Source organism: Myotis daubentonii, chromosome 1, assembly GCF_963259705.1.
Source record: "Myotis daubentonii chromosome 1, mMyoDau2.1, whole genome shotgun sequence".
Classification (NCBI taxonomy): domain Eukaryota; kingdom Metazoa; phylum Chordata; class Mammalia; order Chiroptera; family Vespertilionidae; genus Myotis; species Myotis daubentonii.
The window spans coordinates 23,308,942-23,332,667 of NC_081840.1; the positions used below are offsets into that span (position 1 = coordinate 23,308,942).

At 43.2% G+C, this 23,726-nt stretch overlaps 1 protein-coding gene across 14 annotated transcripts in view; it reads right to left on the minus strand.

The window, feature by feature from the left end:
* The window catches only part of PSEN1 (presenilin 1), a 77,099-nt gene extending 53,591 nt beyond the window's left edge, over window positions 1–23,508 (minus strand). For 6 of the 14 annotated variants that reach the window (XM_059691611.1, XM_059691593.1, XM_059691585.1 and 3 more), the window contains exons 1-3: window positions 23,364–23,505; window positions 10,496–10,576; window positions 10,277–10,404 (exon numbers count right to left, since the gene is read on the minus strand). In XM_059691611.1, the coding sequence (XP_059547594.1) occupies window positions 10,277–10,351 (75 nt within the window). In that variant the 5' untranslated portion in view covers window positions 10,352–10,404; window positions 10,496–10,576; window positions 23,364–23,505. Of the gene's footprint in view, window positions 1–10,264; window positions 10,405–10,495; window positions 10,577–23,363 lie in introns of all 14 variants that reach the window. The other 8 variants (XM_059691602.1, XM_059691576.1, XM_059691565.1 and 5 more) reach the window with 3 other exon arrangements.
* Window positions 23,509–23,726: the final 218 nt, after the last annotated feature.

The following is a 23,726-nucleotide window of genomic DNA, read 5'->3' on the forward strand; positions in this document are numbered from 1 at the left end:
GATGTGAATGTGTCTCATCCATTGGTTGCCTCCCTCATGCACCCCCCTTGACCAGAATCGAATCTGGTACCCTTCAGTCCACAAGCCAACACCCTATCCACTGAGCCAAACCGGCGAGGGCCATTTTCTTTATCTGATTATTAGAAAGGCTGATCAACTAGTCTTTTTATGTATTTACTAGAGGCCCGGTGCACAAAAATTTGTGCACTCGGGGGGCATGGGGGGTCTCTCAGCCCAGCCTGTGCCCTCTCGCAGTCTGGGACCCCTCAGGGGGTGACCACCTGCTGGCTTAGGCCCGCTCCCCAGGGGATTGGGCCTAAGATGGCAATCAGACATCACTCTGGCAGCCCAGCAGCCCTCGGGGGATATCCACTTGCCAGCGGGGAGCAGACCTAAGCTGCAGTCAGACATCCTTAGCGCTGCTGAGGAGGCAGGAGAGGCTCCCACCACCACCGCTATACTGGCAGCCATCAGCCTGGCTTGTGGCTGAGCAGAGCTCTTCCCATGTGAGAGCGCCCTGACCACCAGAGGGCAGCTCCTGCATTGAGCGTCTGCCCCCGGTGGTCAGTGTGTGTCATAGTGACCAGTCATTCCCAGTCCTTCTGCTGTTAGGGACAGTTTCCATATTACCCGTTTACTATATAGGATAGAGGCCTGGTGCACGGGTGGGGGCCGGCTGGTTTGCCCTGAAGGGTGTCCCGGATCAGGGTGGGGGTCCTGCTTGGGTGCCTGGCCAGCCTGGATGATGGCTGTTTGCTGCTGGTCGCACCCCCTTCAGAGTGGGAGTCCCGCCTGGGTGCCTGGCCAGCCTGGATGAGGGGATGATGGCTGTTTGCAGCTGGTCACACCCCCTTCAGGGTGAGGGTCCCCACTGGGGTGCCTGGCCAGCCTGGGTGAGGGGATAATGGCTGTTTGCAGCTGGTCACACCCCCTTCAGGGTGGGGGTCCCCACTGGGTGCCTGGCCAGTCTGGGTGAGGGGCTGAGGGCTGTTTTCAGGCTGGTGGGTGGCTAAAGCTCCCAGCCTCTCCTTTTTTCTTTTTTTTTTTTTATTCTGGGATTAATTTACCTTCTATAGCTGTCACTGGAGCTGAGAGCAGGCTCCAGCTCTGTGGCCGTTGCCGGCTGAAAGCAGGTACCTGGGTTTGTTTAGATTCTATAATTGAAACTCTGTTGCCATCACTGGCCGCTCTAAGCTCTGAGAACGTGCTGGCTGAAAGCAGGTTTCTGGGGTTTGTTTAAGTTCTATAATTGCAACGTTGTTTCATCCGGAGCTCAGAGCTGAGCTGCGGCAGGCAGGGAATGTTGACTTCCTCCATCACTGGAGTAAGCAAGCCTCATGTTCATGTTCGCTTCAGCTGCTTGGCTGCCGGCCGCCATCTTGGCTGGCAGTTAATTTGCATATCTCGCTGATTAGCCAATGGGAAGGGTAGCGAAGTTATGGTTAATTACCATGTTTCTCTATTATTAGATAGGATTGCCACTTTTGTTTCTTCTTCTGCCATATATATTACTCATATCCTTTGGTAATGTCACTGAGTTATTCATGTTCCTTTTGACTTCAGAAGAATTATTTGTATATTAAGATATATCTGCCGAAACCGGTTTGGCTCAGTGGATAGAGCGTCGGCCTGCGGACTGAAAGGTCCCAGGTTCGATTCCGGTCAAGGGCATGTACCTGGGTTGCGGGCACATCCCCAGTGGGAGATGTGCAGGAGGCAGCTGATCGATGTTTCTTTCTCATCGATGTTTCTAACTTTCTATCTCTCTCCCTTCCTCTCTGTGAAAAATCAATAAAATATATTTTTTAAAAAAAGATATATCTGTCATTATGCATTACCAGCCTTTGATCAGTTTATTTTACAACTTTGTTCATGGCAGTTTTGTCACACTTAAATTTATAATTTTGTATTGCTGAATATGAATTTAGGTGATTTTACAAAGATAACAACTTATTCTTACTATTCCCCAAATTGCAATGTTTTTCAACACATACACATATGTACAGTTATAATGAATGTTCACAAAGAGTGCATCCTACTTTACTCATCTAATATTATTTCATGAATACATTCCCATGGAGTAGCAGGCAACATTCCTTAAAAGTTACAATGTATTCCATTATGTTGATATGATAGGCTACATAGTATTACTTACTTTAAATGATTATCTATACTAATAAAAGCCTAGGTGGTCATCACCCCGTGATGCCCTCACGCCGTCACAATCCATCACCAGGAGGCTGGTGCTGCTGGCCACCAGGCCCGCCTCCCGGCTCCACTCTGCAAGGAGCGGGGAGGTGGGGCCCGGCGGCTACCCTGTGCAGCGAGGCCTGAGGGTCCCGCGGCTCCACTCACCGCAAAGACAAGGCCCCTGGCTCCAGCCCACCTCTTTGGGACAATCCATCGAGGAGCCCAGATGGGTGGGCAGGGCTCCCGCACTGTGAGAGGGCACAGGCCAGGGTGGGGGACCCCTCCCCCACCCCTGAGTGCACAAATTCTGTCCACCTGGCCTCTAGTTTATTTATAAATTTATAAGAAAAGTTGCAATCCTGTAAGACTTTATAGGTACTGCTTGGATTTCTACAATTAGAAATGTGAGGTTCCTAAGCCTACACTGTAGAAAAAAACTATTAGAGTAGCTTAACTGAAGAACTGGCAAGTTATGTGGAAAACTTGAAAATATTAATCATAGGCAAAATGTTTCCAACGGCACACAAAATTCCATCCAGCACCTGCCCAAGCTTTTTGATTCCTGGAGTTAGAGCTTTCACTATTACTCTAACATCAAGGAAGGCAGTCATTTCCCTGAACAGTGAATATTAACTGAATAGAGATAATATTTAACATTTATGGGCTATTGTGGTAGGCTTGAACTAGAGTTTTTGTGTTGTTTTTTTAACAAACTATTAAGATGTGTGCCAAGGATTTCTGACTTTATTCTGATACAAAAGCAAGCATTTTTCTCTGGAGCTCACCAAGATTGTAAGTTCTTTTTTTCCTTACTTCACTTTGACATAACTGGGAAAAGAAACTCATACTATAAACAGTACAACACTGTCAAAGGCTGATTGGACCTATGAACCCAATTCAGTTTACATTTAGATCATTCCTTTATTTATTTTTTTTTCACCTCAAGATCCCAAGTACTTAATCCTCACTTTAAATAGCTTATAGGCTTGTTTTCTGTTTGATTTTATAGGATTTCTCACACTTAAAAAGTGACCCATCATCATCTAAAATGAGGTTAGTTCTGCCAATCTATGAGTTTCTAACAAAGTTCTTTACATTTAATGTTTTTAATTTAGAAAAAATATTGCAGATGACTTCATTTATAAAGATCAGACACGCCCTGACCGGTTTGGCTTGGTGGATAGTGTGTTGGCCTGCGGAATGAAGTGTCCCGGGTTCGATTCCAGTCAAGGGCATGTACCTTGGTTGTGGGCACATATCCAGTGGGAGGTGTGCAGGAGGCAGCTAATCGATGTTTCTAACTCTCTATCCCTCGCCCTTCCTCTGTAAAAAATCAATAAAATATATATTTTTTAAAAAGGTATCACGATTTATTTCCTTACAGACTAGAAAATTTAGATCTGAATAAACTAATATGAATGAAAATACTTAGTATTCTGCCTGGCTAGTGTGGCTCAGTGGTTGAATATCAGCCCAGGAACCAAGAGGTCACCAGTTTAATTCCTGGTCAGGGTACATGCCCAGGTTGCGAGCTTGATCCCCAGTGAGGGCCATGCAGGAGGCAGCCAATCAATGATTTCCTCTTTCATTGATGTTTCTATCTCTCTATCCCTCTCCCTTCCTTCTCTCTTAAAAATCAATTAAAATATATTTTAAATAATTTTTTAAAAATAAAAACACTGAGTATTCAATTTATAAATCTAATATCTTTTCTTTATTTCTTAACTCAAATATAATGCTTCTTAAACTATGGTCCCTGGACCAGAATCACTGGCAAGATCTGGCAATTGGTCAGAAATGCAAATTATGCGGCCCCATCCCATTCCTACAAAATCAGGAACTCTTCCAGGGGATTCCAATGAACACTAAGGTTTGAAAATCACTGCTCTAATATACAATATAGCCGAAACCGGTTTGGCTCAGTGGATAGAGCGTCGGCCTGCGGACTGAAAGGTCCCAGGTTCGATTCCGGTCAAGGGCATGTACCTGGGTTGCGGGCATATCCCCAGTAGGAGATGTGCAGGAGGCAGCTGATTGATGTTTCTCTCTCATTGATGTTTCTAACTCTCTCTCTCTCTCCCTTCCTCTCTGTAAAAAATCAATAAAATATATTTTAAAAAAATATATATACAATATAAATGAATTTTAGACTTCAAAAAATTTTTTTGTATCTTAGGAAAGCAAAAAGTGCTCAGTTAATCCACATAAAGGATCTAAGTCTATACCAAATCAAAAGTTTTCACTATTCTGGCCCTGGTCAGTGTTGCTCAGTGGTTAGAGTGTCAGCCTGCACATGGAAGGGTTCAGGGTTCAATTCCCAGTCAAGGGCACACTCACGTACCTGGGTTGCAGGTTCACTCCCACCCTCTTTGGGGTGTGTGCAGGAGGCAATCAACCCATGTGTTTCTCTCACATCAATGTTTCTCTCTTTCTCTCCCTCCCTCCCACACTCTCTCTGAAAAAGCAATGGAAAAAATATCCTCAGGTGAAGATTAACAAAAAATAATTTTTTTCACTATTCTGAAAAATATATTTTTAATTTCCTCTAGCTTTAGTATATTCCTGTAATGTCAGTAGAAATGAAATGGAGGCTGACTTCTGGCAAAGAATTATGACAAGTCAAGGAAAAAAGAACTCTACCCATCAAAATTTTGCTTCAGAAAAATACCTTACAAATAATTTTAATAGGCACAGTAAAAGTAAACAAAAGGATTATGGTAGATCACAAACTATAATATTAAAAAAGGGCCGCAATATTAAAAGATTGTTCTTGTATTTAACAAATCCACTATTCTAAACGAGAAATAAAAGACTACCTTTCAATTAATCCACAAAAACCCTCATCGAGTCTAATTTAAATTTGGAACTATCCCCATCCTATATAATAGAGATAATATGCTAACTGACCATCATGCCCTCACAAGATGGCGACGCCCAGTCCCCTCAGCCTCGGGGAGGGCGGAGGGAAGAGGGGAGGCACATGGTGCAGCCAGGCCTGCCCCCAGGCAGGTCCGGCCGTTCCGTGCACCTGCCGCTGGAGTCCCCCAGTGAATTTTCATGCAACCATTACCTTTTTAAAAAATCCTTACCCGATGATATGATTATTTCTTTTAGATCATCTGTTCTCGGGGAGCAGGCCTAAGCCAGCAGGTGGGCATCCCCCAATGGTCCAAGACTGTGGGGGGGCGCAGACTGGGCTGAGGGACCCCCCATGTGCATGAATTTTCATGCACTGGGCCTCTAGTTTTTTCATAAACAACCAGAGCATATACTTATACAAGGGCTTCTTTATAGCTAAAAAATGTAGTAAGATTCTTTTCCTCTTTCTTTGGATTGAAAAAAATACACTGTTGCAAAAATGAATACATAAACTTCATATTTTTCTTTCTCAGAATTTTTTTCACACACTATCTCCTTTCAGTATTATGATATTACACTTTTCTGATGTAAGCAAAAATTTGAAGAACAGAAAGTTAACTGGAACATGTTTGGGATTAGAAAACTGAGTTTTAAGTTCCAGGTCTGTCATTTAATTTTCTGTGATCTTGGATAAGCACTGAAACTGTAAAATGGGGGCCTAGCCAGTTTGGCTCAGTGGACAGAGCATTGGCCTGTGGACTAAAGGGTCCCAGGTTTGATTCTGGTCAAGGGCACATGCCTGGGTTTTGGGCTCAATCCCCAGTGGGGGTAGCCAATCAATGATTCTCTGTCATCATTGACGTTTCTATCTCTCTCTCTTTCTCCCTTCCTCTCTGAAATCAATAAAAATATATTAAAAGAAAAGAAACAGTAAAATAGGAATAATAACGGTCCCATGATAACTGGAAAGTATGAAATGTACAAAGATCTTTTTAAGTTACAGAATGCATTTTTAAAAAAATATATATTTTATTGATTTTTTTACAGAGAAGAAGGGAGAAGGATATAGAGTTAGAAACATCGATGAGAGAGAAACATCAATCAGCTGCCTCCTACACACCACCCCCTGGGTACATGCCCTTGACTGGAATCGAACCTGGGACCCTTCAGTCCACAGGCCAATGTTCTATCCACTGAGCCAACCAGTTAGGGCACAGAATGCATTTTTAAGGAGATAAACAAAACATAAACTTATTTGACATCACATTATCAATAGCAGAGTCAAAATTAAACAAATCAGGCCTGATGTTCTAGATCAGTGGTTCTCCACCTTCCTAATGCCGCAACCCTTTAATACAGTTCCTCATGTTGTGGTGACCCCCAACCATAAAATTATTTTCGTTGCTACTTCATAACTGTAATTTTGCTACTGTTATGAATCATAATGTAACTATCTGATATGCAGTATGTATTTTCATTGTTACAAATTGAACATAATTAAAGCATAGTGATTAATCACAAAAACAGTATGTAATTATATATGTGTTTTCCAATGGTCTTAGGCGACCCCTGTGAAAGGGTTGTTCAACTTCCAAAGGGGTCGTACCGCTGTTCTAGATAGTGTGCCCTAATAGACCTGGAAGGTACCACTGAGAACATGAGCACTAAGGCTTGCTAAAACTAAACCATGAACACATGTAATTATCAATAAAAACCCCGTGTCAATTGTACCTCCTCTACAGCACCCTTTATTTTGAAGGGATATTTTATCAGTCACTAAAGTATAAAGAATGGCAGAAAAATCCTATATAATAAAAGCGTAATATGCAAATCAACCTAACAGCAGAACGACCAGTCAGCAGGGGACGGGGCTGGCAATCAGGCGGCGCCAGCCCAGCCAAGGCCCATGCCAGCGGGCAGAGGGAGGGGATGGTGATGGGGGAGGCGGCCCCTGATTGGCTGCCTGGTCGCCTCCCACAGAGTGAGGCCAGACTGCAGCCTGGTTGGGGACATGCAGAAAGCAGCTGATCACACTGATGTTTCTCCTTCTCTCTCCCTCTCTCTAAAAATCAATAAAAATAACTTTAAAAAATATTTTTAAAAATCTTTAAAAAGAACCTAACAGCCCTGGCTGGTGTTCTCAATGGTTAGAGCTTTGCTCAGACACCAAAGGGTCTAGGGTTCGAGTCCCAGTCAAGGGCACGTACCTGGGTTGCAGGTTCAATCCTCGGCCTGGATTGGGGTGAGTGTGGGAGGCAGCTAATCAGTGTTTCTCTCTCACATCAATCTATGTCTCTCTCCCTCCCTTCCTCCCTTCAACTCTCTTTAAAATCAATGGAAAAAATGTCCTCAAGTGAGGATTCAGCAACAACAACAACAAAGAACAGTGTGTGGCACTTAGTGGGCTCCCATGGTTAATGTAGAACTGTACTATTATACCCCTCACATTCACCTTCAGGTTTTGTGGGGCTTTTATGGTATTACTAGAGACCCGGTGCACGAAAATTCATGCACTGGGGGGAGGGGGGTTGTCCCTCAGCCTGGCCTGTGCCCTCTCACAGTCCAGGAGCCCTCAGGGGATGTCTTACTGACGGCTTAGTGCCAGGTGACAGGAAAGGGATCGGAGTCAAGGAAGGCAAGGCCTCACTCACAAGGTGACTCATGAGGTAACCCAAAGGAAGTGAAGTTAGCCATCTGAGAAGAGTGGGAGAATGATCCAGGGCTCAGAGGCAGAGCTGGGGAAGCAGTGAGTGAGGGAGAAGGTGCTAAGAGATTAAGAGAGAAATGATGGGGATGGAGAGGGAGAAGTTAAGACCTCAGGACCAGATTTTATTCTTAAATGAGATGCCTTTGGAGAGTTTGGGTCAAATGAGTCACATATAACTGTGTTTTTTCAAAACTTTTTAGTTATGGAATCTTTTGTTCAAAGGATCCACAGAAGATTAATATGTAACGCAGATAAGGAAAAGGTACTTAGAAACCTGGCTCTGCTGTTCCCACTTTCCCTCTCGCTCCTCTCAAGTTTACAAATGAGGACAGTCTCATTTGTAAGATCCAAATGTTCATATCCTGCATCCAGAACTTCATAATCCAGGCCCATCCTAACTTTCCAAAAAGTTGTTCCTAGGGAATCGCATAAAGAGAGTAAATCCAGCTGCTGACCCATAGTAGAGGAACAAATGTGCTGCTACAAAAATCAGTCTCTGTAATACCTCTTTATCAACCTAGTACCAAGGCACAAGATCAAAGTCCACTTCCCCCCTCCTACACCTTTCAGGCTACATACTACATGGTGATAGCTTGTGTTCCCTTTCAGGGCTTCCTTACATAATCATTTTCACTTCATTTCACTTAATTAAACATGTTCGAGCAATTCAATGTGATCTACCTCTGTTGACATTTTCTCTGGATGTAGCCTCCCTGTCAATTTACATTTTAGGAAAATTCTTCCTCCCCTAGAGTTATTTCATCTATCAGTATTGACTTCCCCATGTTCACTATTCTAAGCCTATGCATCCTGGAAAGTCTACTTTGTGAAGCCATCCTCCCCACATTTTGACCTTCAACTGGAATTCCAAATCTTCAGAGTATGAAGGGAACTGCCAGGCCACGTAGTGCTCTAGTTCACTGCTCATTCCATGGACTAACCCTTGTGGGGAAGCACAGGAGTTGGTTGGAAAGTCTGTAAGGAGGATTCTCCAAAAGGTGGGGGGCCTCTTAGGGAGACCTTGCCAAAGGCGGCAGCCCCTGCCTTGACTTTTCCAAGTAAGTCTGAGCCTCCGGGTGTTTTGCTGGTATCTCTATGCTTAATCTTTAAGACCCGACCGTGTAGAAACATGTGCTTTCTCAAGGATACTTACCCTGCTAATTGTTTCTAGAGCAGTGGTTCTCAACCTTCCTAATGCCGCGACCCTTTAATACAGTTCTTCATGTTGTGGTGACCCTCAACCATAAAATTATTTTCGTTGCTACTTCATAACTGTAATTTTGCTACTGTTATGAACCGTAATGTAAATATCTGATATGCAGGATGTATTTTCATTGTTACAAATTGAACATAATTAAAGCATAGTGATTAATCACAAAAACAATATATGTGTTTTCCGATGGTCTTAGGCGACCCCTGTGAAAGGGTCATTTGACCCCCAGAGGGGTCGTGACCAACAGGTTGAGAACCACTGATCTAGAGGCTAATTTTAGTTCAAGCTGTAGTTACAATAAAAGCCTAAGGAGGCAGGCAATCAGGGCTGTTTTGGTGCCTCCTGCCAACCAGCTCCTTAGCCTCTCTTTCACAGAAACGTGTGTCAGAGTAATCTATTCATCCATCACACAGGGTCTGCTGGTCAGTCCCGGCAAACCCTATGCAGATGTGGCTGGTAGTCTTCTGGCCTTTGTGACTGCTTTTAGTGACAAGCACACACTGGCCCACAAAGGCAGTCCACACCCTTTCAGACATACAGTAATTGTGAGAAAATTCTTCTTACTAACCCAGCACCTGTTTCCTGGTATCTTCCGCCACTGGTTCTGCCCTCTGGTTGAATAGAGGAAAGTCTGATTCCCGGTCCTTGTGCACCTGGCCTAGCTCATAGTTGGCCTTGTGTTTCCCCCCATTCTGGCTCTGCCTCTAAAAATTCTAATTCCCCAACCATCTCACAGGTCCTCTGTGGAAACCACCTTCAATCTGTAATGATTAGCTAACAGTCACAGACAGACTTGATGTCTCTGTGTATAGCTGGTGAGGTCTCTGTGTCCCATGCCACAGATTATACCTGTTCCTCCTTCTCTTCTTTGAACTAGCTTAGGACTTCTACACTTAGCCTTGCATTCATCACCATGCACTTTGTCATGAACGTTCACTGAGCACTGTCAGGAACCATACTAGGTAGTAAAAAAATAAAAGTCAATAAAATGTACTCAGCCTATAGAAGAGTAAGAGCAAGAAAGAATAATAAATAGGTGAGGAAGTTGGAGAGGCTTCAATGGAAGCAGTGCTATCTGAGCCAGAGATGAACTAGACAACACCAATGCCTCACACAGCCTTGCATCCCCAGCACCAAATGGAACAATGCTTTGCGCTCACTTGAAGTTCAGAAAATACGTGAATGTGGTAAAATTGAGAAACCTGCTCAGCCCCCTCCGCCTCTTTTGGAGGTGAGGTAGGGTGATCAGTGAATCCACAGTCTGACAAAGGCAGTTACAGAGACTGACAATGTACCTGGCTACGTACAATATTGCTCAGGTGGTTGTCCTCGGACATCTGTGCATTCTGGAAGTAGGACAAGGGTGCAGGCAACTCTGTCATTGGAGCAACTGTACAGAAATACCTTTCCACAGAAAACAAAGCCTCCTGCGGTTCTGAAAAGGGAGACAGAAAGCAATCCTTTGTGCATTACAATTACACTTTTATTTTTAAACACTTTCATAAATTACATTAGGCAAAACCAACCTTTCTTTCATGTGTCTCCTCCAGGCCAAGCTTCCCAAGGACCTCACAGGTTGCTGTCACTTGCAAACTCCTGGATTAGGTCTGAAATAGGGTTTTATCAGGTTACCCAGAGTTGGTAATCCATTCACACCAATCAAGTACTTAAAAGACCAATTTATAAGCCATCCATTTATTAATCTGTCATGAACCGATAAACATTCTTTAAAAATATTTTTTGTTAATCCTCACCTGAGGATATTTTTCCCATTGGTTTTTTAGAAAGAGTAAAAGGTAGGTAGAGAGGGCAGAGGCAGGAAGAGAGAGAGAGAGAGAGAAACATTGATTCGAGAGAGACACATTAACTAGTTGCCTCTGGCAGACGCTTTGACCAGGGCCAGGATGGAACCTGCAACCCAAGTACATGCCCTTGACCGGGAATCAAACCTGAGCCCCTTTAATGCTCAGGCCAACACTCTCACTGCTTAGCAGCACTAGCCAGGGCTCAACTGACAAACCTTTATCAACTCAAGATACCTCGTTGGTAATGAGTAGATCTATTTGAGAAAAAAGTATTTTTCTTTTTAAAATTTTTTTTTTATATTTTATTGATTTTTTACAGAGAGGAAGGGAGACGAAGAGGGACAGAGAGTTAGAAACATTGATGAGAGAGAAACATCGATTCAGCTGCCTCCTGCACACTCCCTACTAGGGATGTGTGCAACCAAGGTACATGCCCTTGACCAGAATCAAACCCAGGACCCTTCAGTCCACAGACCAACGCTCTATCCACTCAGCCAAACCAATCAGGGTAAAAAAGGTATTTTTCAATCACAAAGATAATCAATGATTTCATATTTAAAACAAAGGGAACTGAATAATCTTAAAGAATGTTCTCATCGATATTTCTTCTTTCCTTTTTTTTTTTTTTTTTGAGAGACAGGAAGGGGGAGAGAGAAACATTAATGTGAGAGGGAAATATTGATCAACTGCCTCTGCACACCCACTAACCAGGGATCAAGCCAGCAATCCAGGAATGTGTCTTGACCAGGAATGGAACCAGCAACCTTTAGGTAAATGTGACAACATCCAACCAACTGAGCCTTTAGGTAAATGTGACAACATCCAACCAACTAAGCCAGGGTTGTTTAGTGATTTTAATTTTGCCAAAGGCCGGGTATAAAGGTAACATCCATACTTTTTTTATTTATCCTCACCAGAGGATCTTTTCCCATTGATTTTGTTTAGAGAGAGTGGAAGGGAGGGGAAGAGACAGACAGAAACATCAATGCAAGAGACACATTGATTGGTTGCCTCCCACAAGCACCTTGACCAGAGCCGGGGATTGAGCCTGCAACTGAGGTACATGCCCTTGACCAGAATGGAACTGGGGCCCTGCAGTCCGTGGGTCGACGCTCTATCTACTGAGCAAAATCAGCTAGGGCAACATACACTTTTTATGCCTGGCCGGGGTGGCTCAGTGCTTGAGCATCAACCCATGAACTAAGAGGTCACTGGTTCAATTCCCATCAGGTCATATACCTGGGTTGTGGGCTCGGGGCATACAGGAGGAAGCTGATCGATGTTTCTATCTCTCTATCCCTCTTCCTAAAATTAATAAAATCATATATTTTTAAAAACACATACAGCCCTAACTGGTTTGGCTCAGTGGATAGAGCATCGGCCTGCAGACTGAAGGGTCACAGGTTTGATTCCAGTCAAGGGCATGTACCTTGGTTACGGGCACATCCCAAGTTGGTGTGTGCAGGAGGCAGCTGATCGATGTTCTAACTCTCTATCCCTCTCCCTTCCTCTCTGTAAAAAATCAATAAAAGATATTTAAAAAAAACAAAACACATACATATTTTTAAAAAGCAGAAGGGGCCCAAGTTCAGTGACTTGGTTAAAAATCACAATTGGTCAGACCAGGATAAAAATTAAAGATTTCTGACTCCCAGCCTCTCCTTTGTATCCAAGTACAACCTTCTTTACATGTATCACTCTGTCCCAGAGTTCACCCTTCTGAGGGACACATTCCTGTTTGCCTGTCTACCTTAATCTCCATCAGCCAATTCTTTATTTTAACTTTTCTTTTCATAGAAAAATCTTCAGAAATGTAAAAGGGAAAAAAATCTGTTTGCAAACCTAAGCAGAACTCATTAATTCATATATAGTATCTATAACATTACCATGTACATATTTACAAGAAAGCATTTTGTCAACATCTGGTTTCATTTCCTTTTCAGGATCCTCTACTTCCTAAATTCTCCACTATTTTTACTATAATGAGTTTTCATAAAAAAACACATTAAAGTAACTTTTTCTTCTAGTAAAGGTATCAAGTTCAAATTAACCCTTCGTTACCTATATTTGGCTCACTCAAAACATGACAAATTTTTTTTGGTGTTGTTAATCCTCACCTGAGGATATTTTTTCCACTGAATTTTAGAGAGAGTGGAAGGGAGGGAGGGAAAGTGAGGGAGAGAAATATCCATGTGAGAGACACATCCATTGATTGCCTCCCGAATGTGCCCTGACCAGGGCTGGGAATCAAACCTGCAATCCAGATATGCACTCTTGACCGGGAATCAAACCTGAGACCCTTCAGGGAGTGTGTGTTCTAACTATTGTGCACACTGACCAGGGCATGACGAACTTTTAATGAAGACATCCTTTCCCTTCTATCCTATATGCTTCCATGTATCCATCCCTAGCTTTCTCCTCCCCTCCAATTTTGGCCCACAGTTAGCTGGCCTGGGATCAGGGGATTGCAAATTAATGTTAACTTAATATGACATAATTAATGTAAATTTCCATTAAAATAAATAAAAATAGGCATAATGGTTACTTTTATGAGGGTTATTCACTGGAAGGGGATACATGGGAAACTCTGGAGGAGACTGTTAACGTTTTGTTTCTTGATCTGAGTGGTAGTTACACAGGGGTTTCAGTCTGTGAAATGCACTAAGCTGTACACAATTATGATCTGTGAGCACATTTCTATATACTCCAATTAAAAATTTAAATTGACCCTGGCCCGCATGGCTGTGTTTAGAGCATCAGCCTGCGCACTGAAGGGTCATGGGTTCAAATCCCAGTCAAGGGTGCATACCTGGTTGCAGGTCTGGGGGCACATGCAGGAGGCAACCAGTTGATGTGTCTCTCTCACATCAATGTCTCCTCCCCCATCCCCACCCCCGCCCTCCCTTCCACGCTCTCTGGGGGGAAAAATCAATGGGAAATTTTTTTTTGTAATTGATTTTTGTGGGAATAAACCTATATCTAGGGTTACTCACACTATTGGTCCTGTCTTTTAAAATAAGTAAAATTAGGAATTAGCAATATGTATATGCTAGTTACTCAAAAGACAGGTGGATTCCAACAGAACAGTTATATTTTCTAAGTACTCAAAGTAAATGTTCTGAACTATGCTTCTAGATTTTTAAAAGTTAATTATCAACCGAAGGACTTGTATGCATGCATATAAGCATAACCAATGGACATAAGACACTGGGGGGGTAGGGGAGGCCACGGGATTGTCAAGGGTGGGGGAAAAAGGAGACATATGTAATACTCTTTGTAATACTTTAAGCAATATAACAATTTTAAAAAAATCAATATAAAAAAAAGTATGAGCAAAGATTCTGAATAGACATTTATCCACTGAAAATATACAAGTGGCCATAAACATATGAAAAGATGCTCAACATTATTAGCCACCAGGTAAATGCAAACAAAACCACCATAGATATCACTTCACACCCACTAGGATAAAAAGAAAAAAAAGTTAATTATCTAATTAAAATTTTAATATGAATGTAATAATGATCAGCAAACAGAGCATATATTATTCCCTTCTTTTCCACAATACATTTGTACAGCACCCACCAACTCAGCTAACCCACAAATGCCAGAGGATGGCAAAGAGAAAAAGTTGCAGTTGATTACCTCCACTGACGGTTCTGAAGACTATATCAAATCATTGAAAATATAGCTCTATTACAGAAAAATCCTTAGAAATCTGTCATTAATATTCTCATATGATCCTTCAGAAACAAATCAAGTAAATAAGACAGTGTTAGCCAAATGAAAGTAAAGGGCAAGAAAGAGCAATGCACAAAAGTAAATAAAGTGTATTACATTTACACGTAAAAATGGGAAGAAAAGTTCAGCTGGTGTTGCTGAGTGGTTGAGCATTCACCTATGAACCAAGAGGTGATTCAATTCCCAGTCAGGGCACATGCCCAGGTCGTGGGCTCGATTCCCCAGTGTGGGGTGTGCAGAAAGCAGCCGATCAATGATTGTCTTATCATTGATGTTTCTAACACTCTCTTCCTCTCCCTTCCCTTCTGAAATCAATTTAAAAAATAAAATATATCTATATATATAAAAGGCTAAGTCACCAGCCAACTGGCTGGTAACTATGACAGCACACTGACCACCAGGGGGCAGACGCTCAACACAGGAGCTGCCGAGCGACAGCAACTTTGCAGAGTGCCCTCTCACACACTGGGATACCTCAGGGAATGTCAGACTGCCAGTTTTGGCCCAATCCCCGCAGGCCAGGCTGAGGGACCCCACCTCCTGGAGGGACCCTGCTCACTCCACAGACACTCTTCAAGCCCCAGCGGCGCCCCAGGTGCAGCCGGCCTGGAGCCTGCTGGGGAGGGACCATGGGAGGTTGGCTCCAGGGCTTGTCCGGCCATCTCACCCAGTCCCGCCCCACCGTCCACCTTCTAATTAATTTCCTTTCAATGTGCACAAATCCGTGCACTGGGCCTCTAGTATATATATATATATATATATATATATATATATATATATATATACACACACACACATACACACATATATATATGTATATATATATATATATATATATATATATATATATATATATATTAAAAATAAGAGCGAGAAGAAAAGTAATTATCCATTGACTAAATAGCCGTTTACTGGCTATCTACCTATATCAAAACTGAAAGACAGACACTGAGATTTAATTATATATGTTCACTTTACCCAGTCCACATAGGAAAACAGTGTGGTACACAGAAGTTCGATCCCTGGTCAGGGCATGTATGGGAGGCAACAGATCAATGTTTCTCTCTCACATTGATTTCTTTCTTTCAATCTCTCTCTCTTCCTCTCTTTAAGGTCAATAAACATATCCTCAGGTGAGACTTAAAAAAAAAAGATAAGCTATAATGAGAATATAGTCCTTTTATTTTTTATTGTATTTTCATTTATTTGTTAGTTTTAGAGAGGGGAAGGGAAAGGGAGAGATACATAGAAACATCATCAGCTGTCTCCTTCTTGCCCCCTGCCGGGGATCGAGCCCAAACCTGGAATCAAACTGGTGATCTCCTGGATCGACAAGCAACCACTGAACCACACCAACTGGTCAAAAATATGGTTGTTTGAAGAAGTTTCCATTATTAGCCTTATGCTTATAGGATCTTTTCAGCTATTAGAAGAAACCATACAAACTGATTATCATACTGGAGCTTTCTCAGACAAATCTTGCAAAAATCAACAATACAGTAATCACTTTAGCATATCCCAATACTATTTTCAAAGGCACATCCATCACATTTACATGTGAAAAACTAAGGCTCAGGAAAGGTAAAAGAATTTGCCAGTGCATGATTATGGAGGAAATAACACCAATTCCAGAACCCAGGTCTTCTGATGCCCAGTCCATGTCTTTTCCAGTTCACCCAGAGAAAGCTCAGGCTTCCACTAATGCTTTGAAGATCAAAACACTACAAGGCAACCCTCCCCGGAAGAGCTGCTCTGTACATGGAGCTCAATATGAAGAAGAGACAGGCAACAGGGTCAAGCTAGGTCTTCACTCAGGCCTGGCAAACAAACGAACACTGTTGGTACAAAGAAAGGAGCGGGCAGAGGCGGATTTGACTCTGGTCCAGTAACAGCTGGAAACAATTGATGACTCCTGGAGAAGGCCAATGACCCCACTGTTAAAGCAGCGTGGCAGAAGACACTAGTGGACTTTATAGCATTCTTAGCAGTGCCCTGAGAACAAGAAAAGATAGCTGTTGGGAATGAGAATATTTCATGTGACCTGGATTGCAGAGGGAGTGGGGGTGGGGACAGAAGTGGATTTTGGTGTTTTCTTTCTCTGGCCACCTGCTAAAGATTTTCTGAGACTGATAGAGCATATTTGAATTCACTGCCATCCATTTCCTTTTCCTCAAGACACTTGTGCAATCAGATAAAGGAAAAAGAAATCCTTTTCTGATGGGCAACTATAATTTCTATATACGAAGAGGCTAAAAACAAGAGGATACAAATAATATTGAAACTTAGATGTGCTCAACAGAAAAACTTAACCAGAAAATCTTCTATCCATGAGCACTTGAAAAAGTATCACAGGAGCAATGTTTAGAATCGAAAATAAGTTTATAAAAAAATCCCATTTAAGGAAGCACCAACAGAAAAGTGCATTTCTTTCACTAAATCCTCGTAACAACTAAACCTCAAAGTCTTATAGCATGTTTACTTAATTACTGATACCATTTTCTTTCTTTACTCTCAGTGATAAATGTAAACAAAATTTGTACTTCACAGAAACAAATATCTTCATGGAAACATTTTATCATGATCTTCTCAAGAGCAAAGGGCTTGTGGCTTGTTTTAATGATTCTAGCCCAGGGGTGGGCAAACTTTTTGACTCGAGGGCCACAATGGGTTCTTAAACTGGACCGGAACAAAAGCATGGATGGAGTGTTTGTGTGAACTAATATAAATTCAAAGTAAACATCATTACATAAAAGGGTACAGTCTTTTTTATTTTTAGTTTTATTCATTTTTGCCCACGGCTGTTCTAGCCACTTGATTGGTTTCTCCTTCACTTAGAAAATGACCAAAACTATTTTTTAGAAGTGTCTTTGTATTGTAATGCTAAGAAGTTTTCAAATGTCAAATAAGCTTGTGATTTATTCTTTTTCCACACAAGTACTTAATCAACCTTAATGTTTGTTAATTTGATTGTTTAATATTTTGAAATAGATTTTTAGAGAGAGAGAGAATGGGAGAGGGCGAAAGAGAAATATGGATGAGAAACATGGATCAGCTGCCTCTTGGCACACCTTGTGCTGGGGATCTGAGCCCACAACCGGGCATGTGCTCGCTCTGACTGTGAATCAAACTGGCAACCTCTGGGTTCATGGGATGACGCTCAACCAACTGCGCAACACTGGCCAGAGCTTAATTTTACTTTGACAGCTTCTTCCTGGACAAGCAGTCCAAGTTCTGATTATATGGATGGGTTTGGAGACCCTCTATTTGTTTTTAAAAGCTCACATCCAACAATAAATGCAACCAATCTCCAAAATTTATAAAAATAATTTGGCCCTGACCGGCTTGGCTCAGTGGATAGAGCGTCGGCCTGTGGACTGAAGGGTCCCAGGTTCGATTCCGGTCAAGGGCATGTGCCTGGGTTGCCGGTACATCACCGGTAGGGGGTCTGCAGGAGGCAGCTGATCGGTGTTTCTCTCTCATCAATGTTTCTAGCTCTCTGTCCCTCTCCCTTCCTCTCTGTAAAAAAATCAATAAAATATATTTAAAAATAATAATAATAATTTGAAATTAATTTCAAGTTTTAGGAATGCATCCTGAAAAGACGCCTCTGAATTTTAAGAGCAAATAATTTCCCCACCCCTACAAGAGGCTTTGTGAAAGTGGTAGACTCTAAAAAGAGCAAGGATAGTGATATAGCCTGTTTGGTGATTTTTTTCCTCCTTCCATCCCACTCCACTTCTGTGAACCATCTGTGGTAGATTAGACTATTATTTAGCAAATATTCACTCCAATAACTCCAAGAGAAAAATACACTTCCCCTCTCCAGTGATGTTAGGCTTGGCTCTGTGTCTTGCTTTGGCCTTAAGCTGGGAATAGTATACTACCCACCCATGCCTTTGGGCACAATCATAATGATACTGTTGTAAATAACCTGGTTATTAATTAACAGGGAAGGAGCAAAGGAAAGGCCAAATAGACACATGCCTAGTAAAGTCTGGATGAAATAGGGAAGGTACCTGTCTGTCAGTCCCACCTGGGAACAGTTCATTGGCCAGAGTAAGCATGGCCGCTGCAAGTGAGGGAAGATTTCAGATATTTCAACTTCTAAACCAAAAAGGTTTACTCTCTCTTGTGTGCTGGGCTCCTGGCTCTCTTGTTGTAGAGGGCATGCTCCCCTGCATTTGTCCACATGGCCACACACAATGGACTATAACTAGCCTGGTGTTACATTGGACCCAGCTCCACAATAGAATGGAGACTCTGGACACTGGCTTTGCTTCCAGCTCAGCTACAACACTTTCAGGACTGGTTTAAGGGAAATGGGACTTTTGAAACCCAGGAATGTAACTCCACACAAATACAGATCATTCATCGTCCCATGCCAGTCTTAGAAAATTCTTTTTCTCAAGATATCATAAGGACCCGACCGCAAGCACCCAGTGGAGAAAGGGATTTCCCACTTCCACTGGTGGACTATGTTCTACCCACTTCCATCAATAACAATATGACTTGCTTTGGTCAATGAGATCTTAGCAGATGTGGCACAAGCAGACACTTGAACTGTGCTGTGTAGTAGGTAGGCCTTGCCTTCTTGTACTTCTGCTGTTGCCTTGAGAAGAGCTTACCATGGGTCCCTTCAGTCTGGCCCCAGAATAAGACATGCAAAGCAAAATTGCTCTAGCTGATCCACAGATCTATATCTTGAAGCAAAGCCTTGAGTGCTCTAAGGCACTGAGTTTTGAGGGAGTCTGTTATATAGTTATCGTAATTGTTTTTAAATAATAATGGTTATGTGGACTCGGAACAATAAAAATTAACAAAAACTTACAAGTCCAGAATCCTTTATCTGAAACCCTTAGAACTAAATGTGTTTAGAATTCATATTATTTTTCAGGTTTTATAAAGTAATATGATGCAAGTACCATCCATACACACACACACACACACACACACACACACACACACACACACTAATAAAAGAGAAACATGCAAATTGGTGTCACTCCACTACACCCACCAGCCTATCAGAGTGACTATGCAAATTAACCCACCAAAGATGGCGGTTAATTTGCATATGCAGGCACAGAGCAAAGACTGAAGGCTCCAGCCCGAGTGAAGAGTGAAGACTGAAGAGGCTTGGCTTCTCTGCTGCAGCCGCAGCGGAGAAGCCAAGCCTCGCTACGGCCAGACTAAACGCCTGGGTCCCTGGTGCCAGAGGAAAACCAGTGCCAGCAACCAGGGGAAGGAAGGCCTATTGCGCGAATCTTCATGCAACAGGCTTCTAGTATATATATATATATATAAAAGCCTAAGCGACCGGCCGACCATTCGACCAGTAGATATGATGTGCACTGACCACTAGGGGGCAGATGCTCAACACACAGGCATGGAAACATGAAACAGACTGATGAATCTCAAACGGATTCATGCACAGGTGGGTGGGGTCCCTGGGCCTGGCCTGCAGGGATTGGGCCAAAACTGGCTCTCCGACATCCCCCAAGAGGTCCCGGATAGCAAGAGGGCACAGGCCAGGCCAAGGGACCCCACCAGTGCACCAGGCCTCTAGTATGTTTTCTTTTTGTTTGTTTTTTAAATATATTTTATTGACTTTTTACAGAGAGGAAGGGAGAGAGAGAGAGAGTCAGAAACATCGATGAGAGAGAAACATCGATCAGCCGCCTCCTGCACATCTCCCACCTGGGATGTGCCCGCAACCCAGGTACATGCCCTTGACCGGAATCGAACCTGGGACCCTTCAGTCCGCATAGTATGTTTTATAATACCCTCTTGGGGTCTTAGACCCACAATATCAAACACAATAAATATGTAGTAAAACATATAACTAACCTTAAATTACACAAACAGGTTAAATATCAAATGAGTTATGAAAAGCCTTTCAGTTTTTTCAGGGGCTTTTGGATTTCAGAATTGTAGGTATGGAGCTATCTTATCAATATTTATATAATTATAAAGAATCAGCCCTAGTCTGTTTGGCTCAGTGGATAGAGCATCCGCCTATAGACTGAAGGGTCTCGGGTTCAATTTCAGTCAGGGGCACATGCCCAGTTGCTGGCTTGATCCCTAGTAAGGGGCATGCAGGAAGCAGCCAATCAATGGTTCTCTCTCACCACTGAAGTTCTCTTTCTCTCCCTTCCTCTCTAAAATCAATAAAAATATTTTTTTTAAAAAGAATCTCTCCACCCCCAAAAAAACACATTTAATTTCAATAACTCTACATAGAAGATATGATTACCCTGAGTCATTGTCTTAAATTCACTGTGGAAATGGAGAGAATACAATTTATCTTTAATGGGGAAAAAAAGACTACTTATATCTAATTAATTTGTAAATCATTGGCTATTCAACAAAGCTTGCATTCTCTCTTTTGCTTTATTTAGATCAACTTAAGAAACTTAAGAAACTGTGCAAACTAAACATTATACCCTTTAATCAACACTTATTGGGTTTCTTCTACATACCCAGACACTGTGACAGGTGCTGGGGATGCTACTGAATCCAATAACGCTTCTGTTTACTTAAAGAGGTTACTTTCTAGAGGGAAAGACAGACAAATATCTTTTTATATTAATTACATGTTGAAATCAAAATGTTTTAGATGTCATGAATTATATAAAATGTTATTCAAATTAATTTTACCTATTTCTTTCTGCCTTTCAAAATTTATTAGAAAATTTAAAATTAACATTTGAAACTCACTTTATCTTTTTATTGGACAGTGGTGCTCTGAATCTTCAGTTCTTTTCTGATACACCAGGCCTAATGCTGACAATCCCTGACAACCCTTTCCTTCCTGAGTTTCCCTCCCTTCCTCAACTTTTGTGACACTGAACTAACCATAGAGGTTTTCCTCCCGCCACTCCATTCTCCTGAGCTGGCGGGCTCCTCACTCTTCCACCCCTAAGTGTAAGTGTTCCTGAGGGTGTGCCTTGGTCTCCTGGTCCCTCCCTCTCCACTGCTTCAACACCAACTCAAAAGTCTAAGGGACTCTCACGTTTACAGCTCCAGGCCTGCCCAAAGGACTTCCTCATCTTCCTCTCTACAATAGTGCTTTGCTCCTAACTTCCTTATTTGTGTCATCAGCTCTCCCATTTTCGAAACTTAAGTGTCCTTGTGAACTTGACACTTTATTCCTTGCTCAATCGGCTGCCATGTCCTGTTCATGGTCTTTCTTTCTAAGCCTCTGCTACCACCAAAGATCAAATTCTCATTATATCTCCTTTGATTATGCAAAGTCACCTCAATTCTCTTATCCCTTCTAGCCCCAACTACCAGATTAATGTGCCTAAAGAAAGCTCTGACAACAGTGCCACACTTTCAAATCACCTTCCAAATCCGCCTGGCATCTAACACATGCCGGACAAGCAGAATTAGGGGTCTTCGAAAGGTTTTCCGGCATTTTTATCTGCAAGAAGTCTCACCCTGTAAAGAGTACTAGCCAAGGGAACCTGGAGAGGGAGGAAGAGAACTACATGAATTTTGGTAACTTTTCTGCTAGGATGATTCTCAGAGACCAACTCCAATCCTCAGGTTCTCGGCAAATGGAAATTCATGCACCCATTAACTTAAAATCCAGCAGTAAATGGTGTCCATTCGGAAGAAAGGATACCCAGAACTGTGGGGACTTTCTACCCAAGAACCAGGAGTGGTAGAATGGAAAACCAGATGACAGGTGGGACCTCTACAGTCTGTTTATTTATTTTTTGTGAGGAGAGGGGAGGATCCATGCACTCAATAAATAAGACTTATTTTTTTATTGTTAAAGGGTTGTTATTAAACGTGGGTGGGGGTGGGGCTTAAATTGGTTGAACTCTACCAATGAGTTAAGGAAAACTGAAATAGGCTTTTGCAGGTGACTGAAATTAGCCAAATGCAACAGGATCCAATCTACTTTCCCGTTTTAGCTTCCTTCGTAACAGTCATTTAATGTTCTGGCTGGATCACTGGACAGTAAGATCCAGAGGACCCCTGTTTGTCGTACACCCCATGGTCATAACGTCCTCCCCACTTCGACTCCAAGGGTGAAAGCCTTCCCACTGCAAAAGATAATGCAAATAACAAGATCCCCTCAAGCAGATGTGATCTCTACCTGCCTCAAACGCCAGCCAATGTATCTGCCTTTACAATGTGCTCTGCCTTATAGTTATTTGCACACTATGCATACTATCTCCCATAGTAAACCTTGGACACGTTATTCATCTTGTTCAAAGCAGACAAATGATGCTTTTAACTTTATCATTATTTTCCTACAAAAGGAAAATAATCTGAGCGGGAAGAAAACACAAACATGTAAGGCACAGGCAAGGCATCGGACATACAAGCCTTGGGACAGTCCGATCAAGGCAAACGCATCAGACCCTGCTTTCCGCTTCGAACGTGAGACATGAGGAACTTTTTTAAGCCTGAGTGCCACTCGCCTCCCCTGGACCGGGACAGTCGGCATGAGGCGTGGAGTTGCCTCCGTTGCCCAACCTGGCTGGGCGCTCCGCGCTTCCCCTTTCTCCGGCTCCACTGGCCAGGACGGCCAATCCCGGCCCGCGGCACCTGCGCCCTCAGACATCTCCGAGAAATCAGCACTTCCGGACCGAGGCTCCGAAGGTCTCTCTTCCACCCGACCGCACGCTGCGCCCCGAACCGAGAAACGGGCAGCCCCTCTTTACTTGCCACACGGGGTTCCAGCGTCCCCGCCCTGCCGCGCCCCGCTCCCCATCCTCCAGGACGCCGGCTCCGCGGCCGGGACGGCGACAAAGGGCCGGCCGAGCCTGCGGCCGCCCGTGTCGACACTGGATGAGGGGCGCCTTCCTCTCTCCCGGGACTCCCCATCACGCACCTACTTCCTCCTCGCCGCCGCCTCCTACGACCGCCCGCAGCCGAGGTTCCTTCGCGAGCAGCGCCTGTTTTGTTTCCGATGTGAAATCTCGGCCTCAGGAGCTGCCCGGCCCAGGCCCCGCCCAGAAGGCTTCACCGCTGTCGTCATTTCCGGTCCTGGCGTCGTTGGGGGCTGGCCCGCAGGCGAAGGGGTGGGCTCTAGAGGGGGCAGGGACGAGACCAAAGGGGTGGGGCTTCCGGTGGTGTGGGCGCGGATTGTGGGAGTGGGGGGAAGTCTGCGCTCTAGCGGGTCTGGGACCTGGGCGAACTCGCCTGGAGTGCCCGCATGAGTGGAGGTAGTCTAGGATCCGAGACAGGTCGTGAG